The sequence below is a fragment of the Passer domesticus genome, chromosome 36 (assembly GCF_036417665.1).
Source record: "Passer domesticus isolate bPasDom1 chromosome 36, bPasDom1.hap1, whole genome shotgun sequence".
Lineage (NCBI taxonomy): Eukaryota > Metazoa > Chordata > Aves > Passeriformes > Passeridae > Passer > Passer domesticus.
In genome coordinates, this window is record NC_087509.1 from 191,125 (window position 1) to 206,007 (window position 14,883).

At 48.3% G+C, this 14,883-nt stretch overlaps 1 protein-coding gene across 1 annotated transcript in view; it reads right to left on the minus strand.

Annotated features, from left to right (window-relative positions):
• Positions 1-14,064, minus strand: part of SUPT16H (SPT16 homolog, facilitates chromatin remodeling subunit) — a 47,369-nt gene extending 33,305 nt beyond the window's left edge. The window contains 7 exon segments of the mRNA XM_064402212.1: positions 1,131-1,303; positions 2,874-3,025; positions 4,150-4,296; positions 6,265-6,417; positions 8,035-8,208; positions 12,235-12,327; positions 13,819-14,064. Of these exon segments, the coding sequence (XP_064258282.1) occupies positions 1,131-1,303; positions 2,874-3,025; positions 4,150-4,296; positions 6,265-6,417; positions 8,035-8,208; positions 12,235-12,327; positions 13,819-13,884 (958 nt within the window). The 5' untranslated portion in view covers positions 13,885-14,064.
• Positions 14,065-14,883: the final 819 nt, after the last annotated feature.

Below are 14,883 nucleotides of genomic sequence, written 5' to 3' on the forward strand. Positions count from 1 at the left end.
GGAGAGGTCACTCAGTGGTCACTCAGGGTCACTGTGGTCACTCAGGGTCACTCAGTGAACACTCAGTGGTCACTCTGATCACTCCGGGGTCTGTCGGGGGCAGTGGTCACTGTGGTCACTCAGTGGTCACTCAGGGGTCACTCTGGTCACTCCGGGGTCTGTCGGGGGCAGTGGTCACTGTGGTCACTGAGTGGTCACTCTGGTCAGTCAGGGTCACTCAGTGAACACTCAGTGGTCACTCTGATCACTCCGGGGTCTGTCAGGGTCACTGTGGTCACTGTGGTCACTCAGTGGTCACTCAGTGATCACCCTGGTCACTCAGTGGTCACTCAGAGTCAGGAGGGGTCAGAGAGATCAGTCAGGGTCATTTAAAGGTCACTCAGGGTCATTCGGGGTCATTTGGAGTTGCTCAGAATCATTCAGGGGTCACTCAGTGGTCATTTGGGGTCACTCAGGGTCAGAGGGGTCATTTAAAGGTCATTTGGGGTCACTCAAGGTCATCTGGAGTTGCTCAGAGCCACTCAGGGGTCATTTGGGGTCACTCAGTGGTCACTCAGCGGTCACTCAGGTCACCCAGTGGTCAGTCAGGGTCACTCAGGGTCAGAGAGGTCAGTCAGGGTCATTTAAGGTTCACTCAGTGGTCACTCAGGGGTCAGTCAATGGTCACTGTGGGGGTCACTGGGGGACTTTTTGGGGTCAGCCATGGACGGATGGGGATGGGGCTGGTCAGTCGGGGTCAGCGGTCACTGTGGTCACTCAGTGGTCACTCAGTGGTCACTCAGTGGTCACTCACCGTGCCGCTGCTCCCTCAGCAGCACGTCCTGCAGGGTCAGCAGGAAGCCGTAGTGCTCCTGCATGTCCTGGGAGGGGTCACTCGGGGGTCAGTCGGGGTCAGTCGGGGTCAGTGGGCACTGTGGTCACTCAGTGGTCACTCAGTGGTCACTCACCGTGCCGCAGCTCCCTCAGCAGCACGTCCTGCAGGGTCAGCAGGAAGCCGTAGTGCTCCTGCATGTCCTGGGAGGGGTCACTCGGGGGTCAGTCGGGGTCAGTCGGGGTCAGTGGGCACTGTGGTCACTCAGTGGTCAGTGTGGTCACTCAGCGGTCACTGTGGTCACTCAGTGGTCACTCACCGTGCCGCAGCTCCCTCAGCAGCACGTCCTGCAGGGTCAGCAGGAAGCCGTAGTGCTCCTGCATGTCCTGCGACGGATCCACCATCAGCGTCCGCACCAGGTTGGAGCAGTAGGACTTGTAGCGGATGCCCATGGAGCAGGTGATGGCCCCGAAGTGCATGTGGGACTTGTCGCTGCGAAATGGGGGAAAAATTGGAAGAATTGGTAAAATTTAAAAAAAAAATTGTAAAAATCGGTGAAAAAATGGGAAAAAACGGGGTAAAACGGGGAAAAAATGAGGTAAAAATGGGAATAACGGAGGGAAAAGTGGGGTGAGAAATGGGGGTGATGGCCCCGAAGTGCATGTGGGACTTGTCGCTGGGAAATGGGGGAAAAATTGGGGAATTTGGTAAAAATCGGGAAAAAAATAGCAAAAAACGGGAAAAAACGGGGAAAAAAGGGTTAAAAATGGGGTCAGAAATAAGGAAAATGGGTGAGAAATGGGGGTGATGGCCCTGCAGTGCATGTGGGACTTGTCGCTGCGAAATGGGGGAAAAAATGGGGAATTTGGTAAAAATCGGGAAAAAAATAGCAAAAAACAGGAAAAACAGGGAAAAAACGGCAAAAAAAGGATTAAAAATGGGGTCAGAAATAAGGAAAATGGGGTGAGAAATGGGGGTGATGGCCCTGCAGTGCATGTGGGACTTGTCGCTGCGAAATGGGGGAAAAAATGGGGAATTTGGTAAAAATCGGGAAAAAAATAGCAAAAAACGGGGAAAAACGGGGAAAAAAGGGCGAAAAAAGGGTTAAAAATGGGGTCAGAAATAAGGAAAATGGGTGAGAAATGGGGGTGATGGCCCCGAAGTGCATGTGGGACTTGTTGCTGCGAATTGGGGGAAAAAATGGGGAAATTGGTAAAAATCGGGAAAAAAATAGCAAAAAACGGGAAAAACGGGGAAAAAAGGGCGAAAAAAGGGTTAAAAATGGGGTCAGAAATAAGGAAAATGGGTGAGAAATGGGGGTGATGGCCCTGCGGTGCATGTGGGACTTGTCACTGGGAAAATGGGGAGAAAAAGAGGGAAATTGGTAAAAATTGAGGAAATATAACAAAAAACAGGAAAAAAATAGGAAAAAATGGGGTAAAAACGAGAAAAAATGGAGGGAGGAATGGGAAAAAGGGGGGGGAGAAATGGGGTGAGAAATGGGGGTGATGGCCCCGAAGTGCATGTGGGACTTGTCACTGCAAAAAGGGGTGAAAAAGAGGGAAATTGGTAAAAATGGAGTGAAAAATGGGAAAAATGGGTCAGAAATGGGGGGAGAAAGGGGAATTCTGGGGAAATTTTGGGGTAATTTTTACGCAATTGTAGATTTTGGATTTGGGGTTAATTTTGGGGGATTTTGGGGTTTTGGGGGGGGTTTGGGTTTTTCAGGTACCTGACCACGCTGAACTTGAGGTTGCAGTTGCCGCCGCTCTGGATGATGGGCGGGGAATTTTTGGGGATTTTTTCTGTAATTTTTGGGGGATTTTTGTGGGAATTTTGTCGGATTTTTGGGGTTTTTTCGGGAATTTGGATTTTGGGTTAAATTCCGGTGATTTTGGGTACCTGAGGACGCTGAACTTGAGGTTGTAGTTGCCCCCACTCTTGGGGTATTTTTGTGTAATTTTTTGTGTATTTTTGGGTGGGATTTTGTTAGTTTTTTGGGTTTTTTTCCGGGGTTTTCTATTTTGGGTTAAATTCCGGGGATTTTGGGTTTTCCGGGTACCTGACGACGCTGAACTTGAGGTTGTAGTTGCCGCCGCTCTGGATGATGGGCGGGTAGCACATCTCCACGGCCGAGGGGTCGGCCCCAGCCAGGTATTTCTTCTCCTCGATGGCTTTCTCCACCGCCTCGGCCAGCTTGCTGTGGCGCACCTTCTGCGGGTGACGTCAGCGTGACGTCATCGTGACGTCATCACGGCGTCATCACGAGGTCACAGACACACGGCCACCAAGACCCAGCCCCAGAACGGGACAAAGTTCTCCTCAAAATGTTGGGGTTTGGAGCAAAAATGATGAATTTGGTCCCAAAATGTCATTTTTTGGTAGAGGTTGACCCCAAAAATGGGAAGTTTTGGGTCAATTTGACCTCACAATGACAATTTTTGGAGCAAAGTGACACCAAGACATCGTTTTTTGGACTATGTTGGGCAAGGACATAGAACAGGACCCCAAAATTCCAATTTTTGGTCCACCCAGATGCCAAAATTCCAATTTTTGGCCCAACTTCTCCTCAAAATTCCAATTTTTGGTCCAACCTGACCTCAAAACTCCCATTTTTGGTCTATCCAGACGTCAAAACTCCCATTTTTGTCACTGTGACGTCATCGTGACGTCATCATGAGATCACAGACCCACGGCCACCAAGACTCAACCCCAAAATGGGACAAAGTTCTCCTCAAAATGTTGGGCTTTGGAGCAAAAATGATGAATTTGGAACCAAAATGTCGGTTTTTGGTAGAGGTTGACCCCAAAAATGGGAAGTTTTGGGTCAATTTTACATCAAAATGTTGATTTTTGGAGCAAAGTGACACCAAGATTTTGGTTTTTGGATCAAGGTGATCAAATAGGGCCCAAAAATTCCAATTTTTTGGTCCAACCTGACCTCAAAACTCCAATTTTTGGGAGTTTAATCTGACCTAAAAATTCCAATTTTTACAAGTCTAACCTGACCTCAAAACTCCCATTTTTGGTCCATCCATATCGCAAAATTCCAAATTTTTGGTCTAATTTGACCTCGAAATTCCAATTTTTGCTCCATCCAGATCTTAAAATTCCAAATTTTTGCTCTATCCTGATCTCAAAATTCCAGTTTTATGGAGTCCAACCTGACCTCAAAACTCCAATTTTTGGTACAATTTCTTCTCAAAACTCCAATTTTTGCTCCATCCTGACCTCAAAACCTCCCACTTTTGCTCCACCCTGACCCCAAGCCTCCCACTGCTGCTCCCACCCGAGCCCCGCCCCCCGCTGGCCCCGCCCCCCGCTGGCCCCGCCCCCACCTCGTCGGCGTCGACGATCTCCATGACGCGCTCCTTGAAGAACTTGGTGAAGACCTCGGAGGTGATGGCGGCCGCCTTGCGCATCAGCTGCAGCTCCCCCTCCTCCTTGGCCGCCATGGCCTGCGCCACCGCCGCGCTCACGTCCACCTGAGGGGCGGGGCCGGCGTGGGCGGGGCCGCCGGGGCGGCTCGGGTTGGCGCCGAGCCTCCCGAGCCAACCTTGGTTCACCTGAACCAACTCCAACTCTTCCGACCCAACTTTGACCCATTGAACCCAACTCCAACTCTTCTGACCCAACTTTGACCCTTCCAACCCAACTGTGGCTCTTCCGACCCAACTTTGACCCTTCCAACCCAACTCTAACCCAACTCCAACCCTTCCAACCCAACTTTGACCCACTGAACCCAACTTTGACTCATCCAACTCAACTTTGGTCCATCCAAACCAACTCAAACTCTTCCAACTCAACTTTGACTCTTCCGACCCAACTTCAACTCTTCCAACCCAACTTTGACTCATTCAACCCAACTCAAACCCAACTTTGACCTTTCAAACTCAACTTTGACTCATTCGACCCAACTTTGACCCTTCCAACCCAAATTTGGTTCATCCAACCCAACTTTGAGCTTTTCAACCCAACTTTGACTCATCCGACCCAACTTTGACTCATCTGACCCAACTTCAACTCTTCCAACCCAACTTTGACTCTTCCAAACCAACTCGGACCCTTCCAACCCAACTTTGACCCATTGAACCCAACTTTAACTCTTCCAACCCGACTTTGACCCTTCCAGTCCAACTCTGACTCTTCCAACCCAATTCCAACTCATCCAACCCAACTTTGACCCTTCCAACCCAACTCTGACCCATCAAACCCAACTCAAACTCTTCCCACTCAACTCCAACCCAACTCTGACTCATCCAACCCAACTCAAACCCAACTTTGACCTTTCAAACTCAACTTTGACTCTTCAAACCCAACTTTGAGCCTTCCAACCCAACTCTGACCCATCCCACCCAACTTCAACTCTTCCACCCCAACTTCAACCCAACATTGACCCTTCAAACCCAACTTTGACTCTTGCAACCCAACTTTGACCCTTCCAACCCAACTCCAACTCATCCAAGCCAACTCCGACTCTCCCAACCCAACTCCAACCCAACTTTGACCCATCAAACCCAACTTTGACTCATCCAACTCAACTCCAACTCTACCAACCCAACTCTGACCATTCCATACCACTTCCAACTCTTCCCACCCAACTCCAACTCTTCCAACCCAACTCCAACCCAACTCTGACCCTTCCAACCCAACTTTGACCCATCAAACCCAACTTTGACCCTTCCAACCCAACTCCAACTCTTCCAACCCAACTTTCGCTCATCCAACCCAACTCTGACCCTTCCAACCCAACTTTGAACTCTTCCAACCCAACTTCAACTCTTCCAACCCAACTTTGACTCATCTGACCCAACTCTGACCCATCCAACCCAACTTTGACCCATCCAACCCAACTCCAACCCAACTTTGACTCTTCCAACCCAACTTTGACTCTTCCAACCCAACTCCAACACTTCCAACCCAACTCTGACTCTTCAAACGCAACTCTGACCCATCAAACCTGACTCCAACACTTCCAACCCAACTCCAACCCAACTCCAACCCACCTTTGACTCTTCCAACCCAACTTCAACTCTTCCAATCCAACTTCAACTCATCCAACCCAACTTTGACCCATCAAACTCAACTTGGACTCTTCCAACCCAACTCCAACTCCAACTCTTCCCACCCAACTCCAACCCAACTTTGACTCATCCAACCCAACTTTCACTCTTCAAACCCAATTCCAACCCAACTTTGACCCATTGAACCCAACTTAAAACTCTTCCAACCCAACTTCAACCCTTCTAACCCAACTTTGACCCTTCCAACCCAACTTGGACTCTTCCAAACCAACTTTGACTCTTCAAACCCGACGTTGACCCATCAAACCCAACGCTGACCCATCCAACCCAACTCCAACCCAACATTGACCCATCCCACCCAACTCCAACTCTTCCGCCCCACCCCGTCCTCATCCCGCCCCTGGCCCCGCCCCTGCCCCGCCCGCGGACCTTCTCGAAGCCCTCCTTGCTGAGGGCGTCGTTCCAGCTCTTCATGAAGTCGCCGGGGAACTTGTCCTTGGCGAAGACGCCGAGGCGCCGCCCGGCCCGGCTGCCCCGCAGCGCCTCCAGCAGCTTCTCAAAGTTCGCCTTGTTGCTCTCGTTCTGCCGGGGGCGGGGACAAGCTGGGGGCGTGGCCAAGGGGGGCAGGGCAGGGCGGGGCGGACACGCCCGGCCCCGGGTTCGCAACCCAGCCCAAATGTCCCCCAGGACCACAAAATGATCAAAATGACCAAAAGTGACCCAAAATGAACCAAAAAGAGCCCAAAATGACCAAAAAAGAGCCCAAAGTGACCCCAAAATGACCAAAAATGAACCAAAAGTGACCCAAAAAGAGCCCAAAGTGACCAAAAACGAGCCCAAAGTGACCCCAAAATGACCAAAAAAGAGCCCAAAGTGACCCCAACATGAGCCAAAAAGAGCCCAAAGTGACCCCAAAATGACCAAAAGCGACCCCAAAATGACCCAAAATGACCAAAAGTGAACCCAAAGTGACCCAAAAAGAGCCCAAAGTGACCCCAAAATGAGCCAAAAAGAGCCCAAAGTGACCAAAAACGAACCCAAAGTGACCCCAAAATGACCAAAAGTGACCCCAAAATGACCCAAAATGACCAAAAGTGAACCCAAAGTGACCCAAAAACAGCCCAAAGTGACCCCAAAATGACCAAGTGACCCCAAAATGACCCAAAATGACCAAAAATTAACCCAAAGTGACCCAAAAAGAGCCCAAAGTGACCCCAAAATGAGCCAAAAAGAGCCCAAAGTGACCAAAAACGAACCCAAAGTGACCCCAAAATGACCAAAAGTGACCCCAAAATGACCCAAGATGACCCAAAAGAGACCCCAAATGACCCAAAAAGAGCCCAAAGTGACTCCAAAATGACCCAAAAAGAGCCCAAAGGGACCAAAAACGAACCCAAAGTGACCCCAAAATGACCAAAAGTGACCCCAAAATGAGGCAAAAAGAGCCCAAAATGACCCAAAATGTCCCCAAGTCCCACCTTCTCCTGGACCAGCAGGGTGATGGGCGTTGGTGGCCCCCAGGAACCCCAAATTACCCCAAAATGACCAAAAACCAACCCAAAATGACCAAAAATGGCCTAAAGTAACCCCAAAATGACCCAAAAAGACCAAAAAATTACTCAAAAATGACCCAAAACCCCCCAAAATGTCCCCAAATCCCACCTTCTCCCAGACCACCTGGGTGATGGCCACTGGTGACCCCCAGGAACCCAAAAATGAGCCTAAATGACCCAAAAATGACCAAAAATTACCCAAAAAGACAAAAAATCACCCAAAATGACCCAAAGTAACCCCAAAGTGACCCAAATCCCCCCAAAATGTCCCCAAATCCCACCTTCTCCCTGACCAGCAGGGTGATGGCTGTTGGTGGCCCTCATGAACCCCAAATGACCCGAAAATGGCCAAAAATGACCCCAAAATGACCCAAAATGACAAAAAATGACCCAAAAACAACCAAAAAAGACCAAAAATGACCCAAAATGACCCCAAACCCCCCAAACTGTCCCCAAGTCCCACCTTCTCCCAGACCAGCAGGGTGATGGCCGTTGGTGGCCCCCAGGAACCCAAAAATGACCCGAAAATGGCCAAAAATGACCCCAAAATTACCCAAAATGACCAAAAATGACCCAAAAATGACCAAAAAAGACCAAAAATGACCCAAAGTGACCCCAAACCCCCCAGACTGCCCCCAGGTCCCACCTTCTCGCGGACCAGCAGGGTGATGGCCGGCAGCCCGTTGGTGGCCCCCTCGTTGCCCTTGCCCTGGGCCACCTGCTTGAGGAACTCGACCTTCTTGCGGCTGGCCAGGAAGAGAGCGCGCTCCTCGCAGAACAGCATCACCGTGTCGGTCAGCTCGTAGCCAAAGAGCCATGTCTGGGGAGAGGACACCCCGAAAATGGGCAGGCACCCCAAAAAGTGACAGCCCAGAACAGAGAAACCCCGAAAACCCCACAGAAATACCCCAAAAAATGAGCCAGGAACACCAAAAATCAGCCAGGAACACCAAAAACCAACCCAGGAACCTCAAAAATGGACAAAGGAACCCCTAAAAATGGACACAGGAACCCCAAAAAGTGACACCCCAGAACAGAGAAACACCAAAAACCCCACAGAAATACCCCAAAAAATGAGCCAGGAACACCAAAAATCAGCCAGGAACACCAAAAACCAACCCAGGAACCTCAAAAACCATCCCAGGAACCTCAAAAATGGACAAAGGAACCCCAAAAATGGACACAGGAACCCCAAAAAGTGACACCCCAGAACAGAGAAACACCAAAAACCCCACAGAAATACCCCAAAAAATGAGCCAGGAACACCAAAAACCCAACCAGGAACCTCAAAAATGGACAAAGGAACCCCAAAAACCAACAGGAGCCAGAGCGACGTCACCGTGTCGGTCAGCTCGTAGCCAAAGAGCCATGTCTGGGGAGAGGACACCCCGAAAATGGGCAGGCACCCCAAAAAGTGACAGCCCAGAACAGGGAAACACCAAAAACCCCACAGAAATACCCCAAAAAATGAGCCAGGAACACCAAAAAACGACCCCGGAACACCAAAAAGCGACACAGGAGCCCCAAAAATGGAGACAAGAACCCCAAAAATGGACAAAGGAACCCCTAAAAATGGACACAAGAACCACAAAAATGGGCAGGAACCCCAAAAAGTGACACCCCAGAAGAGAGAAACACCAAAAACCCCACAAAAATACCCCAAAAAATGAGCCAGGAACACCAAAAACCAACCCAGGAACCTCAAAAATAGACAAAGGAACACCAAAAATGGACAAAGGAACCCCAAAAATGGACACAGGAACCCCAAAAAGTGACACCCCAGAACACAGAAACACCAAAAACCCCACAGAAATACCCCAAAAAATGAGCCAGGAACACCAAAAACCAACCCAGGAACACCAAAATCCCAACCAGGAACCTCAAAAATGGACACAGGAACACAAAAAATGGACAAAGGAACCCCAAAAATGGACAAAGGAACCCCAAAAATGGACACAGGAACCCCAAGAAGTGACACCCCAGAACAGAGAAACACCAAAAACCCCACAGAAATACCCCAAAAAACGAGCCAGGAACACCAAAAATGGACACAGGAACCTCAAAAATGGACAAAGGAACCCCAAAAATGGACACAGGAACCCCAAAAAGTGACACCCCAGAACAGGGAAACACCGAAAACCCCACAGAAATACCCCAAAAAATGAGCCAGGAACACCAAAAACCCAACCAGGAACCCCAAAAATGGACAAAGGAACCCCAAAAATGGACACAGGAACCCCAAAAATGGACAAAGGAACCCCTAAAAATGGACACAAGAACCACAAAAATGGGCAGGCACCCCAAAAAGTGACACCCCAGAACAGAGAAACCCCGAAAACCCCACAGAAACACCCCAAAAAATGAGCCAGGAACACCAAAAATCAGCCAGGAACCCCAAAAACCAACCCAGGAACCTCAAAAATGGACAAAGGAACCCCAAAAATGGACACAGGAACCCCAAAAAGTGACACCCCAAAACAGAGAAACCCCGAAAACCCCACAGAAATACCCCAAAAAACGAGCCAGGAACACCAAAAATGGACACAGGAACCCCAAAAACCAACCAAGGAACCCCAAAAATCAACCCAGAAACCCCAAAAATGGACACAGGAACCCCAAAAACTGACAGGGAAACCCCAAAAATGGACAGAACCCTAAAAAAGGACACAGGAACCCCAAAAACCAACACAGAAACCCCAAAATTGACTCAGGAACCACAAAAACCCAACCAGGAACCCCAAAAACCAACCCAGAAACCCCAAAAATGGAGAGAGGAACCCCAAAAACTGACAGGGAAACCACCAAAAATGAGAAATTCACCTAAAAATGAGGCAGCTTTCCTAAAAATAAAGGGATTTATCCAAAATTGAGGGGATTTACCCAAATGTAATTTAATTTACCCAAAATTCTCTTAAAAAGGAAACAATTGACCGAAAAAATGAGGGAATTCAATTTAAAAATGAGGAAATTTTACCCAAAAAAAGAGGAAATCCACCTAAAATGAGAAAATTAATTTAAAAATTAGGGGATTCAAAGAGAAAATGAGGAAATTTACTCAAAAAAGAGGAAATTCACCTAAAAATGAGAGAATTAATTTAAAAACGAGGGAATTCAATGAAAAAATGAGGGAATTTACCCCAAAAATGAAGAGATTGACTCAAAAATCAGGAAATTCACCCAAAAAATGAGAGAATTTACCCCAAAAAATGAGGGAAGTTCTCCACAAATGAGGGAATTTACCTAAAAATGAGGAAATTCACCCAAAAAATGAGAGAATTCACCTAAAAATGAGAGAATTCACCCAAAAATGAGAGGAATTCCCTCAGAAATGGGGAGACACACCCAAAAAATAAAGAAATTTAAATAAAAATTAAAATAAAATAAAGAAATTCCTTTTAAGAATTATGGGAATGTGTTAAAAATTATGTAAAAATACATTAAAAACCATACAAATAATTTTAAAAATAACAATAATATGTTAAAAGCTAAATAAATACTATTTAAAATTCAAATTAATTAATAAAATTAAATTTAGAAATTAAATAACTAAAATTATTAATTAATAAAATTATGGAAATGTCCTAAAAAAATGAGGAGGACTTTCGGGGTTTCCCTCAGGAATTTGGGGTTTTTTTTTCCAAGGATTTTGGGTTTTTTGGGGGGATTTGGGGATTTTTTTTAGGGATTTTTTGGGTTTTTTTGGGGGGGATTTTGAGGGTTTTTTTCAGGAATTTTGGGGTTTTTTTTAGGGGATTTTCCCCTCTCAATTTTTGGGATTTGTCCCAGGGATTTTGGGATCTTTGGGGGGAATTTAGGGATTTTTTTTTCAGGGATTTTTTTCAGCATTTCTGGGGGATTTTTGATGGATTTTGGGATTTTCCCCTCAGGGATTTTCCTCTCTCAGTTTTTGGGATTTTTAGGGGGATTTTGGGATTTTTGGGGGGATTTTGGGATTTTTGGCGGGATTTTGGGATTTTTTTTCAGCATTTTTTGGGATTTTTTTGATGGATTTTGGGATTTCCCCTCAGGGATTTTCCCCTCTCAGTTTTTGGGGATTTTTCCCAGGGATTTTGGGATTTTTGGGGGGATTTTGGGATTTTTTTTCAGCATTTTTTGGGGACTTTTGGATGGATTTTGGGATTTCCCCTCAGGGATTTTGGATTTTCCTCAGAATTCTGGGATTTCCTCTCATGGACTTTGGTTTTTTTGGGATTTCCCCTGAGGAATTTTGGATTTTTTCCAGGATTTTGGGATTTCCCCTCATGGATTTTAGGGATTTTTGGGTTTTCCCCTCAGGAATTTTTGGATTTTTTGTGTTTGCCCCTCAAGGATTTTGGGGGTTTTTTTCAGGATTTTGGGATTTCCCCTCAGGGATTTTGGATTTTCCTCAGAATTTTGGGATTTCCTCTCATGGATTTTGGTTTTTTGGGGATTTCCCCTCAGGAATTTTGGATTTTTTTCAGGATTTTGGGATTTCCCCTCATGGATTTTAGGGATTTTTGGGTTTTCCCCTCAGGAATTTTTGGATTTTTTGTGTTTCCCCCTCAAGGATTTTGGGGTTTTTTTCAGGATTTTGGGATTTCCCCTCAGGGATTTTTGGGTTTTCCTCTCATGGATTTTGGGGTTTTTTTGTGTTTTCCCCTCAGGGATTTTGAATTTTTTGGGTTTTCCCCTCGTGGATTTTGGGGTTTTTTGTGTTTTCCCCTCAGGGATTTTGAATTTTTTTCAGAATTTTGTGTTTCCCCTCAGGAATTTTTGGATTTTTTGGGTTTTGCCCTCAGGGATTTTTGGGTTTTTTTGTGTTTCCCCCTCAGGGATTTTGGTTTTTTTTGTGTTTTCCCCTCACCTGCAGCGCCGTGGATTTGGCGTAGACGATCTCCTCGTCCACCCCCACGGCCACCACGATGGCGTCGACGCCCCCGAACTCATCCTCCCCTTTCTGAGGGAGAAAAGGGGTTTAAAATACCCCAAAATAACCCAAATTCACCCAAAATCCACCCCCGAACTCATCCTCCCCTTTCTGAGGAGAAAAGAGGGGTTAAAAACCCCAAAATAACCCAAATTCACCCCAAAATCCTCCCCTCCGTACTCATCCTCCCCTTTCTGAGGGAGAAAAGGGGTTAAAAACCCCAAATAACCCAAATTCACCCCAAAACCCAAAATTCACCCAAAATCCCCTCTAAAAACTCCCAAATCTCCCCAAATTTACCTCAAACCCCCCCAAATTTAGCTCAAATCCCCCAAAACTTACTTCAAATCCCCCAAATTCACCTCAGACCTCAAAAATTCACCTCAGACCCCAGAACTTTACCGTCAAATCTCCCAAATTTACCTCAAATCCCCCCTAAATTTACCTCAAGTCCCCCTAAATTTCCTCAAAACCCCCTAAATTTTCCTTAAATACCCCAAATTTACCTCAAACCCCCAAGTTTACCTCAAATCCTCCAAAATTTACCTCAAACCCCCCAAATCCACCTCAGACTCTCCATATTTACCTCAGACACCCCAAATTCACCTCAAACCCCCCCAAATTTACCTCAAATTTACTTCAAACCCCCTAAATTTACCTCAAACCCCCCAAATTTACCTCACAACCCCGATATTTACCTCAGCATCCCCAAAATTCACCTCAAAACACCCAAATTAACCTCAAATCCCCCAAATTCACCTCAAAACATCCCAAATTAACCTCAAATCCCCCAAATTCACCTCAAAACATCCCAAGTTTGCCTCAACCCCCCCAAATTTAAGTAAAAACCCCCCAAATTTACCCCAAACCCCTCATATTTGCCTCAGCATCCCCAAAATTCACCTCAAACCCCCAAATCCATCTCAAATTCTCCAGCTTTACTTCAACTGCTCCAAATTTACCTCAAATCCCCCAAATTCACCTGAAACATCCCAAATTTACCTCAAAACATCCCAAATTTCCCTCAACCCCCCCAAATTTACCTCAAATCCCCTAAATTCACCTCAAACCTCCCAAATTTACCTCAAAGACCCAAAATCCACCTGAAACATCCCAAATTTACCTCAAATCCCCCAAATTTCCCTCAACCCCCCAAATTTACCTCAAAGCCCCCAAATTCACCTCAGCCATCCCAAATTTCCCTCAAAGCCCCCCAAATTTACCTCAAAACCCCCAAATTTACCTGAAAACATCCCAAATCTCCCTCAAACCCCCCAAATTCCCCTCAGCCCCCCCAAATCCGCCTCAACTCCCCCAAATTCCCCTCAGCTCCCCCAAATTCCCCTCAGCCCCCCCAAATTCCCCTCACCCCCCCCAAATTCCCCTCACCCCCCCCAAATTTACCTCACAACCCCCCCCCCCAAATTTTACCCCCCCCCACCCCGACCTCCCCCCGCTCAGGGCCGCCCCTCCCCCACCCCGCTCCCCCCTCGCAGCCCCCGCCCCCCGCCCCTCCCCCACCTGCCAGCTGGCGTAGAGCCGCCGCAGCCGCCGCGAGAAGGCCTCGCGGTCCAGGCTCAGCGCCATCGGCGGGGCCCAGCGGCCCCCTCCGGGGACCCTCGGGCTCCTCCGGGATGCGCCCCGCTTTTTGCCGGGACTCCGGCGAGCCTCCGACGCCGCCGCCGCCTCCTCCTCCTCCTCCTCCCGCGCCGCGGCGTCCTTCCCCCCCCCCCCAGGAAGCGAGGCTCTGAGGGGAACTTCCGCTTCCGGGCCGGCGGGAAAAGGGCGGGACGGGAGAGGCGGGAAAAGGGGGCTCTGAGGGGAGAGGGTCACGTGACCGGGGGAGGCGGGAAAATTACGGGGGGGGGGGTGGGGAGCGGCCGCTTCTCGTAAAGGGGGAAAAACCGGAAAATGGAAACGGGAAATACCGTGAGGGAAATCGGTAAAACCGGTGAGGGGGGGGAAACGGTTCCTCCCTCACGTGAGGCGGGCACGGAGGAGGAGGAGGAGGAGGGGGCGTGGCGGCGTCACGTGACGGGGGAGAGGCGGGGAACGGCGGCCGCCCGGTGTCACGTGACGGCCGTGAGGGGAACGGCGCCGCCTCCAGGGTAACGGGAGAGGCGGGAAACGTGGAAAGGGGGGGAGGGGAAAAAAATCGGTAGAACCGGGAGAGGAAGCGGCTCCCGTGCCGTGGGACGGGGAAAGGGAACCGGTTACGTGAAACGGATTTCAAAGAATTAAAAAAAAAAAAAAGTTAAAAATTAAAAGGAACGGGGCGGAGAAATAGCGCCGCTCCCGCGTCACGTGATGCGGGAGAGGCGGGGACATCCTGAGGGGCGGGGTCACGTGATCAGGGAGAGGCGGGAAAGTCGTGAGGGGAGCTCGGGGAGCGCCCCCTGGCGGCGAGAGAGGGAAACGTGAGTATGCGGATCTTTAATTACCGGGAGTGTTTAATTATAGGCGCTAATTAAGGTGCGGGGGCGAATTAAGGGAGTTAAGTGAGGCGCTTAATTAGCAGGTAATTAGGGAGAAATCACTCGCAGCACCCGCTCCATTTCCAAACCTTTTTATTAAAAAAAAAACCCC